Consider the following 27,240-nt stretch of genomic DNA (forward strand, 5'->3'; position numbering starts at 1 on the left):
TATTCGAAGCTTGTCTGCCACTGTTCTAGCCACATGCACAAGAACCTTATAGGATTGTTTAAATGTAGAATCGGAGAACCAATCTGCAGCTTTTAAGATATCTTCTAATCTGGAACCCAACATGTAGGAGACTGGCTTAGTATATGGTGCACACTTATGTAAGTGTAGCACTCTGCGCTAATCCAGACATCCCTTATGGTGATTTTTAGTGGTCTTAGACAACCATAGAAAGCTCTCTAAGTGGTAGCTGTGGAGAGCAGCCTCCAGGCTTAGTCCAGGAGTGTAAAGCAGCTTGTTTACCAGTACTTAATCTTATAGTGTAGGTTAAGTGAAAAAGCACCACACAGTGTAGTTATGAAAATATGTATGTATTATAACCACTCACTAACACTACCCGGAGATATATCCACAAACACACAATACTTGGCTAATAGAACACGTAAGTAGCACAAATACACAGTGGCCTCCAGGGGGAGACCAAACCATATACTAAAATAGTGGAATGCGAACCACAACCTAAGTCGAGACTGGGCCCAGAAGACGTAGAGGAGTCGGGGAGCCAAGGAACCACCCAAGGTGAGTATCAAGAAACTCCACGGAGGCCGTGTGCAGAGTGGGAACACGACCGCGTGCTCAATACAAGTCAATGAGTAAGTCCTGGTTGCAGTTTTAAAGAAAGAGGACCCTTCGCAACAGACTCTGAAGACACCCTGTGGAAGATGGAAGGTTGGAGATTCACCCCACCCATTGATACCCCCAGGAACCAGGATCCCTATCCCAGAGAACCCGGGTGCAAAGTGACGCCGGAAACCACCGTAGACCACAATGGAGGACCTCAGAAAAGATGCCGCTGGCGAAGAAGATGGAAGAGTCTGGAAAGGATGCGGGACAGGCGAAGATCTTGGCTGCAGGAGATGCTTGAGGCTGGATCTTCTTAGAGCACGAAGATCTCTGGTGAAGTCAACAAGTCGACGCAGTGCACAGGGGTACTTCTCCAGCTGTTCCGACGAAGGATACTGGCTTCAAACTTGCTAATAAGACAGTGCAGGCCTTGAGGGAGTTGCAGAACCACCACCTGTGTTGTTGAACCTTTCGGAATCCGCAGGAGCTCGGGGACAGCAGACCGGTCAGCTTTGTTGCAGTGCCTGCAGATGCAGGGGAGAGACTCCTTCACTCCAAGGTAGTTTCCTTCAGGTGTCTTGGATATCCTCAGGCCTGATGAAGAACCTGTATGGAGCATGGACACAGATGTTGCAGAAGACCAGCAGGACGACAAGATAAGGAGCAGCAGGAATCTTCCCCGGTGCAGTCTCTGTTCCCAAAGCGAAGTCCAGACTGTCGCAGTTGAAGTGGTATGTGATCTGAATCTTGTCCCACGACGAATTTAGGGACCCAACCACAGGTAAACCCTTAAGTACTCTAAGGAAATGGTTGGGACGATTTAGGGTTCCCTCCCAGAGGAGGGACTGGACAGTGGGGAGGTTACTCTCATGTCCTTTGTCCAGCTTTGCACCAGAGCGGGAGGTAACCGCTCCCTGAACTGGTTTGGACTGGAGTATGCAAGGAGGGCACCAAACGTACCCTTCATAGCAGTCTAGTGGCGCTGGCAAGCACCCCCACCCTGTCCCAATACACGAAGTCCTGTCTAGGAGGTGCAGGGGTGTGGAATTTAATAAAATATCTACTTGTCCATGGGGCAGGTTGCTTCATAAATCTACTTGTCCTGTAACAAAACCCACTTGTCCCTTTTGGTTCCATTTAATGCGGTGACCAATTATGGAAGCAATCTCATTATATAAGAGCTCTGATTATAGCCTCTCTGATTATGCCAGGGCTCATACCACAGTAGTGTGAATACTTGCAATCCCCTTATGTTGCCATGTTTGCAATCCCCTTATGTTGCCATGTTTCCGCAGATCTACATACTGGGGCTGAAGGTAGTGGTAAGCAATAGTTCCAGGGTTAGAATGCCCTTTTGAGTCGGAGCAAACCTACTAACTTGCATGTTTTAAGGGTTTTCAACAACTCTTCTCTAATCTTTTCCCACACTGAGAAAAGTTGGAAATTTAATCCCGATAATGGCAGACGTAAACCTTCTTCCAGTGTTGGTAAAAAAGTAGTTGTAGGGAAAGTGAACTTGCAAACACTCAGATTTTCGCATGGGCAAATCTACACCTGCATATTTGCTCATGCTACAATGCAGTTCACAAATATTTTCTAGGAGTACTATTTCTTGCCCTACGTCTGTAAATTCTTGGGAATTCACAAAAGCCGTATAGCCACACTTAATGCAAGGACACATACCATGGCTGCAATTTTGAGACTTTCTTTAATAATTGGGCCCCTAATTTAGTCTGGTGTTGACCGTGACCTTTTGTGTTTATTAAAATTCTGTTTCTCTCTCTCTGTATCAGCTGGCTTCACTGTGACAGCATTCTGCTCTTTCACAAGGAGCATATCCGCACACAAAGTAGTTTTGTTCAGTGTTAGTAACTACTGTGGCAGTGTATGCTTTTTAAGACCAAAAAACAATTTTTATTTTGCCAATGTTTGTTATAATGATGAGTGCCCATCAGCACCCACGCCAATAAGCTTTTACAAAAACCATGCCAAAACAAGTCACACATTGACCATACGACAAAGCTGACCACCAATTTCAGACCTACTGGCTTTGCCAATGCTTCTTAATTTTTGTTTCCCATAAATGGTGACACTGATTTTTCATTTAGAATGTTTTTGGTAAATAGTAGCATGATCCAACACATTTTACTAAATGATGCTGCAAAGAAATGGTTCCTGAAATTTTACCGTAGTTTAGCGAATTGTTTTTTTTCCTGCTTTCATTTTTTTAATGAACATTTTATTTTGAAAGTAAAAAATCATTCATCTTGCTTTCAAGCTTCTGCAAATATTTGCATCAAATCGGAGAGCATTCTGGGAGCTTTATACATAGCCTCATATTGCTAAACTGTACGCATTTTTATACTGAAACCACTGTCAGTAGTGCAGTCAGAGCTTAAAACATTTACTTAAAGGCGCTCACCCTAATAATAAAGGCTTTCTATTATTGAACCATAAATACAAGTTTAACATATGGACAAAAATATTACCTTAACTGCAGACAGTGCCCTTCCCTGATCCAGAATGTGGTACTGCAAACTGGCAGCCAGAGGGTTTGTGCTGCAGGGGGTTGGGCCTTCTTGTCCCAAGGACAAAATACACATGAAAACTTGTTGCCCTTGACCCCAAACAATATGTCCTCGGTGTCGGGCTATAGGAATTCCACATCCCTGGAGGTGGTCACACCTCCCTGTGACAGGAAACCTATTGTCCTGCTTTCCCCTGATCAAGCTAGGCTCAGCAGCAGGAGGGAAGAAACATGTCTGTGGTCAGCAGCAGCCATAGTTTGCTGTCTGGGTCCAGAAGACTGGTACTGGAAGCACTGAGGGCCTCCCGGAGGAGTTTTACAGTGCTGGGAATCATACCTCCAACACAGTTTACGGTTTTGGGTATGATTCCAAAATGTTTGATACCAAACACGACAGGGTTCGTTACAGCCAGTTTACAGTTAGCCATCGGGTAATGACTTCTGGCCACTCTATATATTGTAATGGGTGATGCACTTACAACTCGGGAGAATGGACTGCGTGGATTGTAGGGGAGTCCTGCTCTTTCAGGGGCACCCTCACACTTAAAACGAGCACCCTACCGTCTGGATTGAAAGGCCTGCCTTAGGGGTGACTTATAGGTTTAAGTGCAGTGACCTCCGACATAAGGAGACTTATTTCTGTTGTAAGTAATGCTAGCACCAGCTTACACAGGCTGCAATTTGAGTGGTCTCCCGTGGGTGGCATAGTAAACCATGTGGGACCCCTGGTGTACTTATGCCCTGGGTACCTTAGTACTATATATTAGGAACTCATCGGGGTACACCAGTAGCCAATTTGGAGTGTACCCAAGTACTCACCATGTCCAATTTAGGGAGAAAGCGCAGAGACTGGGGTCCTGGTTAGCAGGATCCCAGTCTGACTAGTCAAACACCTAATGGCACCAACAAAAAGTGGGGGTGACCATGAAAGCAGGTCCTACTTTCCTACAGCCATGTTTTAGCAGAATAGACTCAAAAGGCCAAAAGACCAATCGGGGGGGGGGGGGGGGGGGGGGATGAAAAATCCCATTTAGCGCTGACAGACAAAAATGTTGCCGATCAGGAGGAATAGTTATGAATTGGTCTAAGTACAGAGGTGCAGTGAAGACTGAATTATTATATGGTACTGTAAAACACAAGTTCTATCCTCACCACTGATCACCAATGTTAGAAATGGATTGGCTAGGGTGAGTTTATCCTGCCAAGCCCGCCAGGCTTGGTCATTGCCCTCCTTGTGGTCTTTAACATACGGAGGTCTACGTTGGCGTGTCCACCGTTCTGCCATGGAGGTCCGGCCAGGGACCTTTGGATCTTAATGTATTTCTCACCTCTTCATCAAAGCTTTTGCACAGGCGAAATTGCACATATTCTGGCTCTACTGGGACAGAGGGCCAATCCGAAGATCTTTGTGGAACAATTTCTTCTCGGTCAAAAGCCAAAGGATTAGGAGCCAACGAGGGGAGGCAATCGCCAGAGGGAGGATGCCACATGTTCTATTACGTTTTACAGCTCTTTGGCTTGACTTGATCAGTGCAGGAAAAGATGGATTGAGAACTGGTATAGCAATCTGTTTGAGGGGTCATTTGCTGTGAGGGACCTCGTACACTGTGGTCTCCCAGTACATTTTGAGAGCTTGGCGAGGGTCACGTCATGAGGTCGCTCATTCAACGTGGATTTTACTTTTTTAACTGGGCACCATCTGACTGAGAGGTTGCAGATGTCAAGGGTAGATTTCTTTTTTCGCTTGGCATACTTCTCAAGGTGGTCTGTTTATAGGTTTTAATGAAATCCCCAGGAGCATTATTGACTGATTGTTGCACCAACTGTTCTAGGGCCTCACCCAGTCCATCCTCAAAATAATACCCAGATTCATAAGGCCCTTTAATAGTCGGGGTCAAAAAGGTCAGTGTCTGTCATGGTGACACCGTATGAAAAGTTTTCCAAAATTCTTGCATTTTAAAGGTACCAAGTCTCATTAGAAGGGACAGATAAGGTAGGAGCGACCCAGGGACCACCACAAGTATGGCTCAAGCCAGCTCCTCAGGCAAGCCTGTATATCAATTATTGAAGCTTTGAAAGACCCTGTTAGACAGTGCTTGGGAATGGAGCATAAACTGATATTCCACTGTTCAGGGCTTTGTAAATATGGCAATCTGTCTAGGAAGAGCAGATCACTCGGCCCTTGTCATTGCATCCCAGAGAGATGTCTCTCTCCCCTCTCTCCCCTCTCACCCTCCCTTATGCCTACTCCCCTACTGTGGTCAACCAAGTGCGTTCAGAGAATCGACGGCTACATGGAGATCAAAAGTGGACTACACATGTGTTGTCCAGTTGGGCTACACGTGCACCTCACTCCCAAAAGAACTGATGGGTTTGTCAATGAAACTTAGATTTTGAGAAAAGGATGCAATCCCGCTCAAAAATGGGTTTGAATGCACACACAGGTGGTAGGGGATGAGCACAGTCTGCGTGACCCGAGCGGGATACAGATTAGTAAACTCAAAAAAAATAATGCTCCTAAGATTAATGCGCACAATCCTTAAATTAGTGTTGGTAGCAAAACCATCAAATACCGACAGATTAAATACAACAAAAGTGAGAGGCCCTTAACTTGACTGCTGAGGCAGAAAGATGGGGTCTCAGTTTTGATGGTTCAAGGTTACCCTGATTGGTGGACCTATTGAGGGGGTGTGCTCATATGGTTTCATGGGATTTGAAGTTTGTTACAGTTCTTTATTAAATATTTGATTGGCTGCTGTTTATATGCCAGTACAGAAATAGAAGCATAATCTGCACCTCCTTTCCCGACATAGAATTACTTTCTCTCAGTTAAGTTTTCTTCAAAATAAAAACATCCTAATGCTTTGCTGTAGACCAGAAATGTCAACCAGGGCTTGAGTTAGTAAGATTCAACAGTTCTTTTTCACAAATCAGGATTTTGAATGTATATTAACACTCTGCTTTCAACCTTTAGCAGTGTAAAGATAATTATGACTCCTTGAGATTCTTTTCGACTGATTTAAATTCGTATAATAGTACTCACATGTTCACATTTGTAGCACTTTCTCTTGCACATCTGCCTTCTGAAATTGCACAGCGTAAATACTCCCAGAATGTTTGGATTTCACTGTAATGGGTGTTGGATGTGTGACAGTTTTTGCATCTGAAAGAACTTAAAAATGTAAAGTGGCAGCACAGAAGCAACAACACTATTTTTGGGGCCTCAGGAATTGTGATTTTGCGGCTCCAGCGATTTTCCGCTTATAGATTTGGCATATCTGCCACATAATCCATCCTCTGCATAATCTGCAGATTTTACCCAAAAAATATTTTGTTTCGATCTCAAATGCTTTAAAAATTACAAAATATGCAACAAATGTGTTGCTGCACGGTGGAAACCCCTTTCCAAAACTGGACTGGTCACCTTTTATGTTGCTTAATGATATATTTGGGTGTTAAACTGGTACTATAAAGTGCAAAAACTGCCCAGAGAGCGTTACCAAGTTTAAAAATGAAGTAATACTATTACAAAATGTGCCGCATTATGCCACATCATTTTTGTTTTTTCTTCCTGCATAATTTACTCAACCCTTTCGCATGATTTGGCCTTCTCCTGCGAAATAATTCCAGTGGCCCTGACTGTAGTTGCCTAATTGATTCTGTAGAGATGTTCATCGCTAACACTACACAAGCAGAATCAGTCGAGATGCTGAGTCCTGTGGAAAAGCTTAGCATATGCCCTCTGGAATTCTAGAACCATGCCGGCTTACTGGCTCTTCTCCTGTTATCTCTCATCTCACTCCAACTGCTGTCATCCACGAACTGCTCCAAACTGCCTGAACTCCTCCAACTGCCCTGTCTTCTGTTTCCATCTCCTTTCCTAATGGAACGTGGATTTTCTTTGCCACACTTGGCAGTGTTGGTTCAAAGCTCAACTGCACAATATCCCTGCATTCATTTAGAAACCTACTTGCGACCTTGAGGAGTTGTTTCCCATCGTCCTTCTATGTCCGTCATTACCACAGTAGTTAGGACTTTCAAGACCCCATAAGTTGGTAGTCCAAGATCTCTGCTACATGCCCGAAATCCCGAGTCTCCATGTAGAGCAACTACTTTCTTGCATTTCATTTTCTGGTGCAGCGAGGACTTGTGCCTTACCATTCTCCACCATGGTAAGGAATATTGCACTTGACCAGCTCAACTACAGCTTCTGCGTGTAGAGATTGATACAATTTGCACAGTATGGACACCCGCCCCGAGGCCCCTCTCTACACCTGGTGTACTTTATAATTACAGAACATGTGCTACAACGCACAAATTGTAATGCTTTATATTTGATAATGTTATACTGCTCATTTGTGTAGTTTTTCTCTACAAAATAAATACTACATACCTTGGCTATAATGCACCCTTCCTAAATGAGCACGCATTGCTGAGTATTTGAGTTTAGATGAAAACAAACGACCTTTGTGCTTATAAAGAGAAACGGGTTAGTTGTATTTCTCCTGTACTCCTAAACTACTTCAAAACTAACAAAGTTAAACCATTGCACATTTCTACTTGGCATAAGTCAAATGTCCTTCTCGGTAGCATAGTCTCTGAGACGGTTTTCTTGTGGGCTGAGCCAAGGAATCCCTGGACACTGCTGTCTAATCAAAGGACCTCTAGGCTGGAATTCGTTCTCTCTCCCTTTGCCTTTGTTTTGTTTTTTGTCCTCCTTTACCATATTTTGATGAATGCTGACTTATGTCTTATCTTTTGCTGAGAACAGTTTCTCACTTTTTGCTAAGCTGTCTAGACTGTCTTCTTCCTTCAGTAATTATGTTGGCTGTTTTCAGCAAATGTTCATCCTGTGGTTGGAAAATGTCCAGAAGGGGGCGGTTCCTCCTCTAAGGCGGAGGAGCTTCGCCCCACTGCCTTGAAAAAGGAAAAAATAAAATGACGATAACATAATGTTATTGTCGTTTTATCTTGTTGCGGCAGCTTTAAGTTACAGGGCAGGGCTTCAGAGCAGGGGAGGAGCGGTATATCCCTTAAGTGTGCAGTGACTGTTTGGTTTGCCCTCTTGGGCCGTCCAAAACAGTTATGCGCACTGCCCCTGTTCTCCATGCAGGCTCCATTACAGCCTGCGTGGAGAACATGCCCACCCCTCCAGTCCCTAGATAAGGGCCGTGTCACGGCTCTCAGACCAATCACAACGCTGCATTGCAGCGTTGTGATTGGTCCGAAGAGCCTGGCTCTGCTTCCGTCCAAGACGGAGGAGAGCAGGAGTGGAGTCATGAGACCTAGTGTGTATTTTAAAAAAAAATTATATTATGATATCCCCTCCCTACTCCCCGCCATCCACGAGCCGTGCCGGCCACCACTGGTCGCAATGTGTGCGTTGTGCTTTTGTCGGAATATTTCCTGCTGAAGGACAGAGTGGAGGTCTGCCCTGGAGTGCTACAGTGGGAAATCGGAAGCACCATGCAAACCTTCTATCTTGTACGTTACAGAATCTCCACCCTGGAGCCTCTACTTCACTACTGTAGCATGAGCAAAGCTACCTCCTCAGAAGTACAGGTCACTCCTTAAAACCCTTTTATTAGGTTGCTAGGGAAATGTTTAACTGGTATCTTATACCAGGGCACCTGTTGATGCATTGATTCGAGTACTTTGCAATTGTTCTCAATAACTCAATTTTACTAGCCTGCAGTAAAACATTTGTAATGAAAGTCATCGTGTTTTTAGTGAAGTAAAGTTTCACATGTTCCTTTTTAGGTATGTGGCTGTTTGGGTGCATTAATACAGAACAGAACTACAAATCACCCTTTCAACTTGGCAACTTGAAGGATTTATTATTTCTTAGAAAGACGGAGTTTTCTAAAAGAGTATCTAGTTAACTGAGTCCTACAGTAGAAGGTAGAACAGACATGAACCCTTCATTATTCTACACTGATTTAAGTTGGAGATAAAATATTAGCTTTAGGAAGTTTCTTATTTTGTGGTGCTGCTCATCGGTAGCCAAATGTGCAACACATTTTTAAAGTGATCTTCCTTAATAAATTAGTGGAATGTTTTACAATTTGCATGTTTCTTCCAGTTGAAGATGTAAAATCAATATTTAGGATGGAATTGATTCCTTTGGTTGCCATAGCCCCATTTCATTAAGATGTGACCATATATTCATAAACGTCTTTTTTTTATTTTTTATTTATTGTTTTGGTGCGCAAAAATATAAAAATGAAAAGATTTTAGGTTCATTTAAACATGTTTACATTCTTATGTCAATAGGTCCCTATATGCTGGGCTCTGGGCTTTTGCTATACCTGCTTTCTAAAGAAATCTATGTAATTAACCATGAAACCATTGCTGCTGCATCAATCGGTATTGCCATCATTTATGGAATTAAGAAATTTGGACCCAGCGTAGCAACTTTTGCTGATAAATTGAACGAGGTAAGATCAGTGTGCCTGAAAATTAATCAATATCACTTGCGCAAACCTTGCAGAGTTTTTCTGCTTATGCTAACATGACTGCAATGCAGGCTGTACACGTGTGCTGCACTAACATTTTTCATAATCCATATTTTACAATTTTAGGTAAAGCCAGCAAGTCTGGTTGTGGCAAGCTGGTGCGACGGTGTTTAATTTTTTTATTATTGAAAGCCACAAAAATAAGAAGACAGGAAAACTACTTGTTGCAGTCTTAAAATGGTGGCCTTATGCTGACAATAAAACATGTAAATAAAAAACCAAAAACGCAAATCATCTTAAAAGGAAACTTAATACAGCAATGAAACCATTTTTAACTAAAATGCATGTCACGACTTAGTTTTTGCAGCATGAAATATCTTCTAGATTCACAAGCTTTACACAATTCTGCCTTTTAAGGGTTGGATCCGGAAGTGTTTCTGTTGTAAGATGTTTCTTAGTGAGTGAGCATCAACACGGGCAGAGTGTTACCTTAACCCCACAGTGCCTATGTGCGTGCCCAGCAGCTTAAGTTGGCAAGGAGGTCTCATCGAGAAAGATCCTAATCATTTTGTCAGAGTTGTGCATACCTCGCGAAAAAAACTTGATAGCGCTCAAGAGAAGTAATTGAGACTGACACTAGAGAGTTTTTTTGGGGGGGGGGGGGGATCCCCCATGCCATTTTAGAGTATGCAAACGCTTAGAAATTTTTTAGCTTGAACTGCCTCAGGAAGTTTGCCCTAAAGGAGCAGCATACAGACAGACTGCATGTTCTGCTTTCCAAGAGTAAGGGGGAGGATCGTTTTCTGTACTTTTTTTTTTTTTTTTTTTTTTTTTTTTTTTTTCTTCTTCTTAATGCGCATTGGGGCACTACAAACATGGCTTGGCTGTCAAAGCTAGAGAAGCAAAAACGGGGGTGCCCCATAGATGGGTTTCTTTGACATAGAGGATGGCTGAGGAAGCTGAGACACAGACCTCAAGGATATTTCAGATGAGTTTGGGTAACACCATGACAAGACCCTACACCGCCACATGCTGGAAAGGCCTTCTAGGTGTCGCAGGCAAGACCTCCAGGTCAACACCTAATACACCACACCACTAGTCTTTGAGTGAAACTGTAGAGTCACAGAAGATCAAGCCCTTAATGCAGGAGAATCTTGTAATCAGGCGTGCGCAGGATAATTTCCTTCCTAATGGGTGAGGGGGAAAAGCACCAACAAGAATCTGTCGATGGGAGTAGCCTTGACTTCTGAGGAAGAAAGTGCAAAGGGGAAGGAGGGAAAGCCACTAAGGAAAGACCCAGGGCAACCGTAAAACCTCCAACATTGGTGAAGAAGCTAACTGCTTCGGAGTGGAAATGGAGGTAGAGAAAGAAGGAAACGTTTAGCCCAGTGTACTGAAGAAAGCAATTCTTTCCCATGCTACCGAATATTCTCCAACAGGGTAAAAAAGTGTTCTTAAAACCAGCAACTTTTAAAGCAGTGACCTTTTTTTTTTAATAGAAATAAATTTAGATCATGCACTCAGAACCCTAAATATATCCAGGGACTTGTTGAGGTAGACTTACAGATAGTAACCAATGTGAGGAAGAGGGTCATGTCACCAGCATCTACAGGGACTTTTCTAGACAGGGAAAGAAAAAAGTTGAAGGCAGGAGAATGTAAAGACCAGCTGCCACACAGTGGTGTGTAGCATTATTTTATGCCCTGCTAAATAGACCTGCACAACAGTACTGGGAGGATGTATATCCCAGAGGAATACCAGAAGAGAACTAAAAGTCCGGTTGAAGAAGGCAAAAACATTATTAACTCCTACTTTAAGTCTGCCTTGGACCCTGCTGACACAGCGTTAAGGCTGCTCGCAACCGGCACATTTCCGAGGAGGCATGTGTGGTGTTTATCTCTGGATTCATGCCAGAGATCCAGTCAACTATCATTGGCATGCCCCTCACGGGAAACAACTTTTTGGCCCATGGATGAATCTGACTATGGAGGCAATGAAGTAACATGAGACCGTAGTGGGAGCCGTATAAGTGTTTACTTCAAAAGGGGAATCCCTCCATCTGTACTGTGGAAAAAGGTTCACAACATGCTGGCACAAAGACAGAGAAAAGACCATCCGGTTTCTCAGTCTACAGAGTGGCAGCAATCAAAGACCCGTTTGGGGCGGTAACTCCTGAGGATCTGTCTCTAGTTAATCACAGTGACCTGCACACAGTGCCTATTGGGCACAAAACACCGGTGGGCGAGTTGGGGTGGGATGAAGGACTTCTTAAACAACTAGTAGTCCATTACCACAGATAAGTGCGTTCTAAACATTATAAGACACGGCTATTGCAGAGACTTTGAACAAAAACCTCCAAAGCCCCCAATGTACCAGGGGTACAAAAAGTAACAATTAGAAATCTTACAAGTAGAAGTACAAGAACTGCTGCAGAAAGATGCTATATGGTTCTGCACTAGAAAATAAACCCAGGTGTGTACTCTGTTTTCTTTATAGACCCTAAGCAAGACTTAACTGTATGGCCTAGTCTGTACCTAAGATTTGTAACATTTATAAAAATACAGCGGTTCAAACTGATAACCTTGCAAGATGTTTCTCAGCATAAATTATTTTCTTGAGTCACGTGCATTATTTCCGCCATCTAGTATTTAAGTCAATCGTTCTAGGTTGTTTTTTTTTTTATTGTGGGTGTCAGCGAGCACCATTTAGTGGTACGTCCATCCTCTGTGACGTCAGATGGTGCCCCTGAAGTTCCTGTATGTAGTTGCATCTTCAGATTCTTTTGTCGGCTGTTAGGTCTGGTAGCACGACGGAGCAGCTCTGAAGACATTTTGAGAAAATCAAAAAAGTAAGGAAATAAACAAAATCGGCAAAGGCTGCGAGAGGAGCAACAAACACAGAAGGGGATTCGATGGGAGACCATGCTGCTCTTCCCACTTGGATGGAAAAAAGAAGGGATAGGCAGGTAAGGGTCATGGAAAACACCCTTTTTAAGTTGGGGCCCAACTGCCACCAGAAGTTTGCACAGAGACCTCCACGGAAGTCGGGAACCTTTGTCTCCTGAAAAACTAATCAATCAATCGGGAGAATTGTAAGCGCGCTACTCACCCGTGAGGGTCTCAAGGCGCTGGGGAGGGACTTGGGGGACTCATTTGTACAGAAGACTCTCATGGTACGTCGACAAAGGCTAGAGCACTAAACAATGGCCAGCACTAAGAAGAGGTAGGTATCGCTCAAGGACCTCGACTTATCCAGTGACGAGGAGAACGTCAAGGAGGTAGACACAGCTCGTGGAGCGGAGTCTGACATAAAGATCTACGCTGCCGACGCATGCGTCGGAAAAGGAGGTGAGAGACACAGAAAAGAAATCCATGGTTAACTGAAGTGACGAAGTGAGCTAAAGAATGATGATGGTTTCAACCCAGATCTGTAACTGAGAGTGAGTGTCTGAAAAGTTTCAGCGCTCCTTCCATCATCTCCTTGTGTTTGCTTTTTTGGAGGCACGGCAGGAGAACAACTTATAAACACCTCCGACAGACTCACAGTAGTGGGAATCCTCAATGCATCCCACATTTGAATTGTATGCATCCTTGAATTTGTTGAGTCCTCAACAATTTGGCAGCATTTGAGAAGAGTGATTGCATATCTGCACTTTCATAAGTGCAGCAGGTGTAGTGCAAATGAGCTATCTATCACCTGTGTATAAAGACAGCATCAGGAATTAAGAAAAAAAAAAACTCAAGTGGCAACTTCGGGATAAATCTGTACAGTTGGGTGATATAGCTTATTTAGTTTGTCAAAGAGCCTTTGACTCTGAGCTTTGGATGAAAAGGAAAATTCATAAAAAGCATGTCTTGCATTCCATAGCCATGGTCCATAGACTGTATGATTCTTATGCCCTTTTGTGATGGAGACCTCAGGGGACCTTGAGGTCTGCTTGGGTTTGAGCAGGGAGCAGAAAATTATGTACTGTTGCATTTTGTAAAGTGGTCAGGAAAATGCAAATAAACAGGGGTATCAAAGAGTGGACTGCAAAAAGAAGAGAGAAAACCAGAAGAGTAACTTGCTCCATCTAGGCTCCCAGGTTTTGGACCAACATCCCCAACATCAGAACTGTTCCAATTCTGCTACAGCACAGAAAGGATCTGAAAATCTACCCCTTCAGTAAATCTAGTCTTTGCTACCCTTGAACATCATGTTTTTTTTTTTTTTTTTAAACAATAGATTTTATTCGTCAACAAGCACATAAAATGCAGGCTCCTGATGTCCCAGAGGTACCTGCCAAAGCATTGCAATCATGATATTATTGACCTTTTACATTAATAGAATACTTAAAGATGCACTACATTTGAAAAACAAATCCCCCAACCCTCACCCCCCCCCCCCCCCCCCCCCCCCCCCACCACCCAACCGCACTATACCATGACCAATAAACAGCAACCTGTAGGAGCATAAGCTAGACAGTTCCGACCCCGGGCCCAGAGTAAGCCCTCCCGCCCCATGGGAACTAAAGGGAACTCTCCTCCGGGAGTGGCTCCAGGAGGATACCCCTGTAGTCTGCCCAACGCTTCCATATCTTGTAATGTTTACGGGGACACCCCCTGGCGGCGAATATGGGGAGCTCCAATCCCATGCTAAAGTCCAGACCCCTCTTCCACACGTCCAGAGACTGAGCCACCGGAGCCTTCCATGCTCGGGCGATATCCCTCTTGGCCAGCGTAAGGCCCAACAGTAGCAAGTGTCTCTTATATATGTTTCCACCAATATCGTCCATGACGTGCAGAAGTGTCAACTTAGGGTCTGCGGGGAGATCCCAACCCAGCACTCCGGATAGACAGGACAACACCCCTCTCCAAAAACGAGACAATGACACACAGCCATACCGTGTGATAGAAGGAGCCCTCCTCCCGCCCACATCGGAGGCACTCCGGGGACGTGATCAGGCCAGCCTCCTACGGGTAAAATAAGCCCTGTGCAAGTATTTAAATTGAATGAGGCGTAGTCGAATAGCTATTGCTACCCCCCGGGGCGAGGCTAGCGCCTCCATCCAGTCCGACTCGTCGAGGGGGCCCAACATCACCCTCTCACTTCCCCTTTAGATACTGGAGCGAGGGGGAACTGTGAATGACGAGTGTTCTATATATCTTGGAAATTTTCCGCTCTAGGAGGTCCCCCATGAAGAGCTTCGCTTCCACTGGGCTAAACTTGGCTATGGAATCTAAGCCCGCTAGGCTAGGGGATAGTGCATGACGGAATTGAAGTTACCTGTAGAACTCTGTCCGGGGCATGCTGATTTTTTGTTGTAGATCCTGGAAGGACTTCAGGGCACAGTCCCGTACCACATCACCTATTGTGGAGATGCCTATCCGATCCCACCCCTCAAACCCGGACAGGGCCGCCATCTGTGGTAATCGCCCATTGTGCCACAAGGGGGTTTCCCCGCGTGAGCACGTTCCACCACCCAGTTCGTGTCAGCGCCTGGCGCCAAATCTGAAAGACTACCTGCGTTGCCGAGGGCAAGCGTGACCGGGGCGGAGTATAACAGGGTGTGTATCGTGTATGGAACCAGGAGTCGCCACTCCACCGCGTCGGCCGGATCCCCCTGTCCCCATACCACCACTCATTCAGAACTAGCAGGTGGGAGGCCTGATAGTAGGAAAGCATATCCGACGTAGCCAGTCCCCCTTCATACGTTGAAAGGAAACACGTCCGCAGGGCCACCCGAGCCGCCCCACCCTCATACAGGAACTGACCCAAGGTCGAGTTCACCCGACGGAACCAGCCTTGTGGAATCGTATACGGATGATGCAGCAGCTGGCATAGAAGACGGGGAAGGGCCACCATCTGAAAAATTGCAGACCGACCGAATATAGTGAGCGGCATACGGGCCCACAATTTGATGTCTTGGCAAATGCGCTCCCAGACAGGCACCACATTACGCTCCCACTAAACCGCTGGGGTAGTTGATAAGAACACCCCTAGATACTTGAGTCCCCCCGCCGCCATCCACACCGTGGAGGCCCACTCCCGCAACTGAGTCGGACCCCCCAATACCTACAGGGTAGACTTCCGGGGATTCATGAAGAGACCCGAAGTCTCACCGAAGATCTGCATGATACGAAGTATCCGGGGCCCCATGCGGTCAAGGTCCGTCAGAAAAAAAAAGGACATCATCCGCATAAAGAGCAATGCGATCGACCAGTCCATTCTCCCACTCAAAACCGGAAATTTGTGCGTCTATCCGCACCCAGGCCGCCAAGGGCTCCATAGCCAGAGCAAACAGATATGGGGACAGGGGGCACCCCTGGCGTGTTCCACGTCGTACAGGGAAAGTCGTTGAAGTCGCCCCCGCTACCCTGACTGAGGCCGTAAGCTCCGTATATAGAAGCCGCACGTAGGATATGAACCGCGGACCAAAGTTCAAGCGTTGCAGCAGCAGGAACAGATATCGCCAGCTGAGGGAGTCGAATTCCCGATCCATATCCGCCAGCAACAGGTCTGCTGGAACCCCCAACCGCTGTACCTCAGTAATCGCAACATGGGCCCGCCGAATATTATGCTGCGTAGCGCGGGATGGCATAAACCCCGCCTGATCCGGGTGAACCAACGAGGTAATGTATGGTAAGAGACTGTTGGCCAGGGCTTTCGCCAGGATTTTTGCCTCCACGTTGAGGAGGGAGATCGGACGATACGAGGCGTGCTCCTCCGGGGGTCTGCCTGGTTTGTGGAACACCACAATTTCAGCGTGCCTCCAGTCCAGAGGTAACAATCCAGTCTCGAGCCTCCTCCACCACCGCCATGTAATGTGGACTCAATTGGAGGAAGTGCTGCTTGAAAAACTCACTCTAGAACCCATTTGGGCCCGGGGCTTTTCCCGGGTTGAGGCCACCCAACGCCTCCCCAAATTCCTCCACTGTAAGCGGGAGATCCAATTTAGTCCTAGCCGCCTCCGATAAGGCCGTGATAGGGTGATCACGTAGGAACCGCTCTTCTTCCGTTTCCGTGAGACATTCACGGGGACTATATAGGCCTGCATAGTATGTAGCAAAGCTATTAGCGAGCGCACCTGGGTCTGCAAGAGGCGTGCCCTCCGGGTCTACTATCCACGGGAGATCCTGGGTATGATGCACAGCCTGTGTAGCATTGCGCCTGATTTATCCCCCCCCATTGGTATACCTGACACCTGGTGGCCAGCCAAGCCTGGCGTGCCTCGTCCAGCAAGAAAGAGCCATACGTCTGCTGTGCGTAGAGTAGCCGCCGGCGGGACACCTCCTCCCCGTCCTCCCGGCCCCTATGCTCCAATTCCGCGACCTCCGCTTGAACCAGTGCCGCTCGCGGCGGGCCGCCGCGCAGTATGAAATATCCACCCCGTAGGCTTCAGCGCCTCCCACAACATATCTGCCCCGGACACGGAACCCACATTCAGTATAAAGTATTGATCTAATGCCTTAGTCATGTGAGCCCTATAGTCGTTTTGTTGCAGGTGCCACACCGAGAGCCGCCAACGAAACGGCCGCCCCGCGCCCCCCATCCGTAGGACCGCCGACACTGGGGAATGATCCGAGAGCCCTCGCGGAAAAATCTCCGCTTCCTCCAGACGGGACTCCGCGGCCCCCGAAAGGAAAATTTAGTCGAGGAGGGAGAAGGAACCATGTACCGCCGACAGGTATGTATATTCACGAGCAGTGCTATGGCAGCGCCACCAGGCATCCACCCATACTAGGCCCCCGACCAGCGCATTGAGTTTCGTCGGCCCACCCTCCCCTAGCCCTCGACCCCCCCCCCCCCCCCCCGACTGTCGGTCTCTGGGGAGATCCATCACGTCGTTCCAGTCTCCCCCCTATAATCCCCAGAGCCTCTGGGATGTCCGCCCAGCGCGCCATGAGTTGTTCAGCAAATGTCCAGGTACGCTACCAAAAACTACCTGTTCCGCCCCTACCTGCCCCAGAGCAAAGATGTATCTCCCATGTGTCTGCCCAAGTCCGGTGATGCGTATAGGGGACCCGCTTATGTACCAATATGCCTACACCCCTGAACAAACCCCGAATGAAATACTTGTGTGTAGCCATAGCGCTGGAGGCATAGGACTTTCGTCCCCAACAGGTGCGTCTACTGTAGGAGCAGTACATCCACCGCGGCCCTCTTCGCATATTGCAGGATAGCCCCTCTCGATTTTGTCTAGGGCACCCCGGACATTCCAACTCAACACTTTAATGGTGGCTACTCGCTCACTAGTCCCCCGGGAATCTGCCGCCATGGGAGGAATGACAATGGTATGATAGCAACAAAGAGACCCCGGCGTCTGTCTCTGCCCATGCCCAACTCTGTACAAAAGTGCGGTCAACACCCAACCCAAAACCCCCACTACCCAACACACCCCTCAACCCCGCCTCCCCCACCCCATACCTCACCAACGCTTAAGTACCTGTCGCGGTGAGAAGCATCCCAAGGCCCCAACCGTAAGCCGCTGGAGTCCCCAACCAATGGATCCCCAACTTGCCCCCCACAACTAAAACACAGAAACCCCACCCGCAACCTGCTACGGTGGTATCTGCCCTTCACATCATTCTCCAGGGCTGAGGCCACCCCGCGCACCAGGAAAGTGAAGCAGCCTGCGGCCAGCCCACGAGGCAAGGGCAAACAGAACTCGAGCCCATGGAGCTCCCGAACCCTCAGGGACCAGACGGCGGATGACCAGTCTCCGAGTCAGCCCTACGCCGGGCCCCCCCGGGCTTATTGCGACTGCGGGATCTGGAACGCCATTGTCTTTGCATTGGTTCCTGCCGCCTCATTCTGGGACGAGTCAGATTCCCTATCCGGGGGTGTATGAGGACGCAGCTTTACTGTCTCATCCGTCCATTTGAATACATCCTCCGGCGAGTCAAAGAACAATGTACGAGACTCGTAGACAACCATCAGGCGAGCAGGATAGAGAAGAGCGTAGGATAGATGAAGCTCTCGCAGCCGAGCCTTAGCCGCCAGGAAAGACTGACGCTGCTGTTGGACCAGGCACGTGTAATCCTGGAAGATAAGGATACAAGAGTTTTCAAAGTGAAGGGGCTCCTTCTCTCTGGCCTGGCGGAGAATAACGTCCCTGTCGTGGTTGTTAAGGATTCTGGCAATGACTGGCCGCGGGCGGGCCCCCACCGGCGGCTTCTGGATGAGTGCGCGGTGCGCCCGCTCCACAACGAAGCAGCGGGACAGCAAGTCAGGCGGGAGCCAGCCCTCCAGCCACTGGGAAAGAAAGCGCTCCATGCTACTCCCCTCGCAGCCTTCCGGAAAACCCACAAAGCGCAAGTTGTTTCGGCGGGCCCGCCCTTCTGCGTCCTCGACCCTGCCCGCCAGACCTCGCTGGGTCGACTCCAAGGCCGCCACCTGCTTCCTCAGCGTCGCTACCTCATCTTCCACTTCCGACACCCTGGTTTCAGTCTCTGTGATGCGGGCAACCGCGTTGCGTAGATCCTGGCGCAGCAACATCACATCCGAGCCAACTGCCCCAACCTTGGTGTCCAACATATCCCGGGACTGCGTAATAGCTGCTAGGAGGGCAGCGTTGTCCGGTGGCGCCGCCGAGGAGCCCCCCGCGGCCCTTGTTTCGCCGCGTCGCCGCCATGTTTGTCCTTGGTCATTGTCGCAGACCCCACTCCTAGGCCACGGCCGCTCAAGACCCAGCAGACCCGAGGGCAGGTCGCCTACGATGCCGCCTCCGGGATGTTGCCCCTGCGAAGAGTCTTAGGCGCCAAATGTCTGGTGAGAGCCGTAGGGATCAGGGTCCTGACCACCCCGCCCCAGGCACCCAGTCGCAGTCGCCTGGTCCACGGGTCCCCGGCCTATTCCAGGCTAGGCCCGATCACCGCCAGAAGGTTCTGGCCGCCACCTCTCAAATAAGGCCCCGGGGAAGGGCGCGACGTCCGCACCCACCCAGCCGGCCAACCGAGGCAGGTCCCTCTGTCTCGGGGGTCCAGGAAGCTGCAGCCCGCCCTGACCGGGCCGGATTACTGTCCGTCCGACCATGCCGCCCCCAACAGGTCTCCTCACCCCCCTGCGGCCCGACTCGGCCGCCGAACCCCCGAATCTCTGGTGCAATGGGGGGTGCGGGGGGGAGCGCGGTGCCCGGAAGGCCGGGGGGGCCACACTGGTGCAAGGCCCACTGCCCGGCCTGAACACTCACCGCACCTCTCCACCACTCGCACTACTCCAGGCCAGGACACCCCAGGAATCCTCCGCAGGTCCCCTCCAGGCCAGGCTGAGTCGTCTCCACCCAGGGCTCTGGCCACCGCTGGGCTCGATGTGGGTCTTCACTGCGGCTCAGCGCGCGAAGGCCAGGCCCCACCTCTCCACATACTGGAGACCGCGGCTCACAGCGCCACGCTAGGCCTGAGGGCGCCGCTCGGGTGTCTGGCGGCTCGCATGGGACTCCAGCCCTCAAGTCTCTCTGGCTTCCGCCGCTGTCCACTGCACCCCACCGCCGTCGCGCAGGGCACCCCAGCCCCGGGCAATCAGGAGAATTGCAGGATATCTGTCACGGGAGGGCGGGAGCCTACTCGGAGCCCGTCCACCATCTTGGCTCACCAAGCCACGCCCCCCCTCGAACATTGTTTGACTGTAAACAATCCAGAATCTTTACTCAGGACTCCCACTCTTAACTCAAAACTCCATTGCACTGTAGCTAGCTTTGCGCTTTATGTATACCTATGCATACCCATGCAAAACTCGAGAAGAATAAAGATACATTTCTAACTGAAAGGTATTTATCTTCATTTTATGCATGAAGCAAGTGGCATGGGCCATTGGTCTCTCAATTCAGATATGGCTTTAACACCCCTCTCCCCTTTATTTTAAGGCATTATTACCTTATCAACTTAACCAATCCTTCGATTTTGGCATTTTACACACAGCTGGTCCTCGATTGGAGACACTGTTTCTCTATCTGCATCCCGGTGGAACCACCACTTCTACCACCAGCTGCAGAAAACATGTTGCATGGTTACCAAAGGCGAGACCGATTGCATTGGAAAATTTTTTTTTTTTTTTTTTTTTTTTTTGTTTTTTTAGGTCTCTGCTGTAGACGGTGAACACGCTGTCTTGAAGAGAAATGCTGTATCTACTTTGAGCTACAGCCCGCCCATAAGCTTTTCATTTGCTGGCTCTGTCATCGCTCCATTCTTCGTTCTCCCTATTTGTCCATGGCATGCATGCGTCGTGCCTCTTCCAGATTTAGCCCTTCCCAAGAGCAGCAACCAACTGCTACTAAACCTTTTCAGCTGCAATTTTAAGGCATTTTTTCTGCACTACTTTTTTATTTCTTTAAGTGCGCTTTTCACGAGCACCCATTACGGCTGAGCTTGGGACCGCCCGCCTCACTAGGGTTGCACCATATTGTGCAGAAAAGTTAAAATCTTGTTACGGTTACCCTTATTGTAGCTTGCTACATGGTTATCTGTAACAAAGTTTGGCCACAAGTAGTCCGTAAAGTGCTTTTCGTTTTCGTGCTCCCTCCTGTCACGCGTTCGGACTGCTGAATGTCTGGAGGGAATGCGAGACGAGCCTCTTGGATTCACCCTTTCCAGCCTCAGAAGAAGCGGGGGGTTCAATGACCCCCCTAAAGGGTTTCTGTGCCCACCCCATACACTCCACTGTTCTGCTAACTTATACGTGTGGGTTTTTACTGCTTTTATTGACTTACTCGTGTAGGTGTGACACTGATGGCACATGCAACAATCAGAATTTGCACATGTCTTCAATGGTGTGTTTCAAAGCCCTGAAAGCACAAATGCGAATTGTGTGAAATGTGCCTCGAAACATGGAGATTCCAATTACATTGCAAATACAAGCAAAACGGCTCTACCAATTGAACGCTCATCTCTAATATATGCCGTGAGTGACCCAGCCTCCTGTACTGTTTAATAGTAACAAAAACTGCCATTTTAAACCGATCACAGCACCTGGAGGTACTATATAGTAAAGCGCGAGGAACTATATAATTGGTTAATGTTTTAGATTCACACCAACATCAAGAGTCGTGTTCCTTTTTCAACCTTTTGCTCTTTATACTAGTGAGTGATGACAACCACGCAAACACTAGAATCGTTCTTTATTTTCCCAACTAAAATCCAACTTGTTTTAAAGCTAATACCAAACAGTTGTGTCCGAATAATTGCCAACCTTTGCCTTTACTTTTCTAGGTCTCGGAGCCATTTAACACCATAGGATAGTGCTTCATGTTTAATTTTTGAGAAGCAAAATCTATACACTGTGTGAAGTAAAGTCTCCCATTACGCCATAAATCAGGCTGACCCAAGAAGTCCTTATAGAAACGAGTATTTGCAATGCAATCGGTCTCGCGTTTGCGGTAGTTGGAGCTATTGGGGTTGTAGGTAACAATGTCTTTTACCCATGTGTTTAGGTTTGGAGTGGAATAATGTGGGTTGAATTGGAATTGTGTGGGGTGGAATTGTGTGGTGTGTATTGTATTTGTGTAGTGGGATTGTGTGGCATGGTGAATAGATGGGGGTTAGAGCTGCACAAAATAGAAAGGAAGATAGATAGGTAGTTTGTGCATAAAGTGGTGAGTGAACTCCAGACAGGGGAGCAGAAAGAGTACGTGAGAAAGAAGGGGACAGCAGACCACAGACTCATAAGGGGGCTGCGTCTGTGTATGCAGAATACACCCCAAGAAGAGGAGGAGAGCGTAGGTTTGAGATGGAAATCTTAAAAAGGTACAGGAAATAAACTGTGCTCGAAGATAGGAAGAGAACAAATATATGAGAGGCGGGAAGAATGCGTCGGAGCGGGAGGGACAATTGGGAGGAGCCTGGGGGAGGCAAGAGGTGGACCATTGCACACCATTAGGATGTACAGTAAGGTAGAATGTGAGAGAAGGCAGTATAGTGAGAAGACTGGGAGGGACAATAGGGTGCAGTTGAAGGGGCAGTGCAATTGCGAGATGAGGGGGTAGTGGGAGTGTGAGACAGATGAAAAGGGCAGTGGGTGTGTGGGGGAGAGATGACGGGGTTAATGGAAGCGCAAAGTAGAAATGGGTTGTATTGAAACTGTTTGTTGTGAATTGTGGTGTGGAGTTGTGTAGTGGAAATGTGCGTCATGGTTTTGTGGAATTATGTGGATAGTAATTAAATGGTATTAACTGTAGTGGAATTACGTCGAGTGAGATTGTGTGTTATGGCGTGAATTATGTGGAATGGTATCTGGTGTTGAATTGTTGCGTGATACCAAATAGCACCACAGTTAACGTACTATGACATTAGTGATCCTCAAATCACCAAGGTTATAATATGGAGATTTATGGGAAGAAAGTCATGGACTTCTAAGTTTTGATAGTTAAACGTGTGGCAATGTTTCATCTTCAGAACAGTCGATTTGTTTTAAAAGTAACAATCGAAATTATAAGCAACAATATCTGCTACTGCAGATAAATAGTAAACTTGTAGGATGCCTTGCTGATGCCAGTATGTTAAAAACTTGGCCAAAGTACAGCAGTTTGACAGTGCTCGACACAACCTTTTGAAACGTTTTTCTTAATTTTCGCGTATGAAAGCACTTCCAGATATAGAAGTTCAGTCTACCAGTTGTACAAAAATAATACTTTAAATAAGTACTTCTCAGTGTAGTGCTATAATGTGCCTACTGGAGTCAAAGCTTTTCTGTTAAAGAAATACACTTTGGTTAGTATGATTATTTCGTTAATTACTCTTCCATGGCACACTATAGATTGAAAAGAGCGCCTTTAGGTTCTGTCTAGGCACTGTATATGGTAAAATCTGGTTAATTTATTGAACATAAACAAAAATTAAAGTAAGGGTGCTTATACTACAAAGAATAAGACAAATTAATCCTGCATTTGCTTGCACATTTCAGAAAGAAGCTGCAAAAATAATCAAGTAACATGCATAATGTCACTCCTGTCATTAATCAATATAGGTTTGTTTTGATTGCATCACCGACTGGTGCAGTTAGTGAACGCATGGGTGCTCAGACACTTGAATGGATGTCATTTATTGGGCTAGCAAACCGGCACTTTCAAAGCAAAAAGACAAACCGTCCCAGATCAGAATGGAAGACACAACAGAAATACAGAGCAGACAGACTGCACTTACTTGCAGGCCAGGCATATGCTTATTAATGTAGTCACACCGGGTGTCTGTGCAGACCTGCAGTTCACACCACGTGCAGCATAAGTGGTGCAGGCATATAGTCACAAAAAAGAAACGGTCTTCTTGGACTCTCGCTGAGAAAGCAGACCATTTAGACACACACAAAATTCATTAGGTAGGCAGATAGACCTAGTCATCTGTCAGTCGATCCTCCCAACCGATTATCCACCTATATACTCCTATTTATCCTTCCATTCACTTACATCTACCGATACATAAGCATCTATCCGCACGTTCCCATGTGTTGATCATGCACCCTCAAACAAGCATTCTTCATCTATCCACACTTTCTTCCATCCAGCTATGCATCCTACTGGTTGTTTGCACTCGCAGCTGTACACCCAGACAATCATGCTTTTTTATAGCCACAGTCATAAGTCGATCCATGAATCCAGTCAACCAACATCTCCCACTGTATCTGTGTTCTCTGACTGCATGTCTGTTTGCGCGTTGTCTTTCTATGTGCATCTGGGTATTGTCTGTGTGCATATGAATTACTGTATTTTTTTTTCCTTGTGATCCAAAAATATCACGTCTTATAGCATTGACAAAAGCACACATGCCCATTAAACAAGCCAGATCTATTGGCTTTGCCAATACTTGTTAATAAGAGATAAGCAAACCGTGTGTGACGTTGGATAATCAGAATTAGTATGTCATTGGCTATGTATTAAATTCGTATTATTAAAATGTTCTGTGTTCGCACACAAATGTGTACAGTTTTAAGTTTATGAATGTATTTAACCTACCAGTGACAGTGCTAGGATTTATGCTTATCCCTGTTGAGATCGTAAAATGGCCTCATTTGGAAGTTATTCTTAAACATATTTCTTTTCTTTTTGATCCATTTAGGAGAAAGTTGCTAAAGCCCAAGAGGTGAAAGATTGTGCAATTGAGGCCCTCGAACAGGCAATTGCAGATGAGAACAAAGAACAGTGGCGTGTTGAGGGGCGCCATTTCCTTTTTGATGCGAAGAGAGTAAGTTTAATCCTTCTGTTGAGAAAAGGAAGGTTCTCAATCAATGTTGTTGTAAAGTGCTGTAACTGGCTAATAGCTCTGTTCTAAGTACTTGATCTTGAAAGCATGCTGGATTCCCTTGCCCTCTAATATCCACAGCCATGTAACTGCTGCAAACAATCACATCTGCAAATATAACAATCTTAAGCTGAGGTTGAGCACCATAGGTATGGGAGAAAGTCGTACATGTATATTTGAATTCTAGTTTCTTCTATATGTTTTGTTTAAGGTTTGCGCATGACAAGTGACCGTTTGCAATTGTGTATAGAATTAAACAGAAAGCAATTGGCTATATAGTGCCCTGGCACGTGGTGCATGTAGAAAGACATTCCGTCCTACCACTGAATTTATACATTTGCCCTACTCAACTCTTAGACATTTAATTCTGTATATTTATCCATTCACCCAAATGCTCTACTGCTGAATTTACATATTTCATCCTCCGTTTTTGCAGTAGGCAGGGCCAGATTTGATCTGACTTTTTGTCTCTGCGGACTATCCATATGACTGTAGGTGTTTTCCGTTTGTATTCCAATGACACATTTTCTTTATTGTGTAGAACAACGTTGTCATGCTACTCGAATCAAATTATCGGGAAAGACTACTCACAGTTTACAATGAGGTGAAGAAACGCTTAGACTATCAAGTCAACATGCAGCACGTTAAGTTCCGCCGGGAGCAAGACCACATGGTGAAATGGGTAGAGAAGAATGTTATTCAGAGTATCACTGCACAACAGGTATTGTACATTTGATGTCTCTGAAATTTATTGTATGAATTCAGCAATGCAATTAAATCCCCATGCCCTTTTTTCAGAGAAAATGCTGGTCAGAGAATTAAAATGCTAACTGATGTATTGCTATCATAGCAAACTTTTATTAACACAGGTACTTTAATGTTATTGTTTTGGTGCATATAGAACATCACATGCTCTTAACAGTGTTTTCTTGTGTAAACATTGTTGAAATGTTGTTTGACAATGTTTATTGAGCTTATATAGCTGTGACTGTTGGAGCACTCCTCAAAGCTTCATATCGAACTTTCCTCTTTCATGACTTAAAATCCTATGTTCAAGGCATGTGAGCTGTAGATCACATGCTTTGCATACTCATGCCATCTAGTGTTGGGTCCGGATGTTTGCAAGTTGTTTTTCTTCATAGAAGTCTTTCCAGTCACAAGTTAAGGCGGCGACTCCTTTCGGTGGTAGTGCGCATGGGCATCGACTCCATTGTTTGTTTTTTTCCGCCATCTGGTTCGGAAGTGTATTGCTGCTCTCCGTTTTGGAATCGGTCCTCCGGTTCCCCTCGGTGCGCAATCCACTCTACATTCGACGGTATTGTTTTACATCAAATTCCCTTTTGTTCGCGGTTCGACTCAACATCAACAAATCTCCAATTTTGATTGCGGTTTTCGCGGGTGGCCTGCCGCAGGGACAAGGGGATGCGAGTATGGAAGACCCTCTTCTCCTAACCCCTCCCTCCCCCCCCTCCTCCCCCCCCCCCCCCTCCCTCACCCTAGAAAATCTAAGGCTTTGGCCCAAAACCCACTTCAGCGCCGAAACCTCTGGGATTTAAACATAAAATGGGCTCTGAGCCAAACCCTTCGACACCGAAACCTAAGAACGGCACCCAAAGGACATTGCAGATCGGCACCAGAAATGAAACCGCTGCCAGTACTGCGGTCGGATCCAAGCATGAACAGTGTGCCACCCAAATCTGATCCGAAAAAGAAAACTCTATATTAATCCGGATACTGGACATATCCACGCTAAACCGCCATCCAAACACAAGCTTCCGGATGACAACCGCTCTAAGATTCCATTGATGAAGAATCATGTGGGGCCTAGTCCTTTCCACACCCTACCTTCTCCTCATCCACCCTCTCCGCCACAATTTGATCCCTTGCACATTACACCTATGCAGTCTCCTCTACCTGAACTTGATCATGACACTGATGATGATACACACTCGCCAATAGATCCTTGGACGGATTACACCATTGATCCTCCACAGGATACAGACCCAGACCTTTACCCTGCCGGATCATTTCCACCCGATGACAATCTATCATATCAGGAGCTCATTGCTAGAGCTCCACATTACCATGGGGTAGAGCTCCATAAAGAGTCCTTAGAGGATGATTTTCTCTTTGAAACTCTAGCAACACATAAATCCAGTCAGACACTGCCTATGCTTAAAGGTATGTTACGGCACACAGACGACATCTTTAAAGACCCTGTACTTGCTAGGATCCTCACTCCTAGAGTCGATAAGAAATATAAACCTACCCCTACAGACCCTATTTTTATTAAGGGTCAGTTAGCACTGGACTCTTTAGTGGTATCCAATGCTAGAAAGCAAGCTAATTCTCAAGCATCTGGGGTTGCTCCTTCCACAGATAATCAAAACTAATCGATGCTTCTGGCAAACGTGTAGCTGCGCAAGCAACT

General features: G+C 46.7%; 1 protein-coding gene across 1 annotated transcript in view; it reads left to right on the top strand.

Annotated features, from left to right (window-relative positions):
* ATP5PB (ATP synthase peripheral stalk-membrane subunit b) overlaps positions 1 to 27,240 on the top strand; it is a 56,231-nt gene that overhangs the window by 9,952 nt on the left and 19,039 nt on the right. Inside the window, exons 4-6 of the mRNA XM_085635229.1 lie at positions 9,422 to 9,585; positions 24,627 to 24,752; positions 25,351 to 25,530. Of these exons, the coding sequence (XP_085491355.1) occupies positions 9,422 to 9,585; positions 24,627 to 24,752; positions 25,351 to 25,530 (470 nt within the window). The remainder of the gene's footprint in view (positions 1 to 9,421; positions 9,586 to 24,626; positions 24,753 to 25,350; positions 25,531 to 27,240) is intronic.

This window comes from Triturus cristatus, chromosome 11, assembly GCF_964204655.1.
Source record: "Triturus cristatus chromosome 11, aTriCri1.1, whole genome shotgun sequence".
Classification (NCBI taxonomy): Eukaryota; Metazoa; Chordata; class Amphibia; order Caudata; family Salamandridae; genus Triturus; species Triturus cristatus.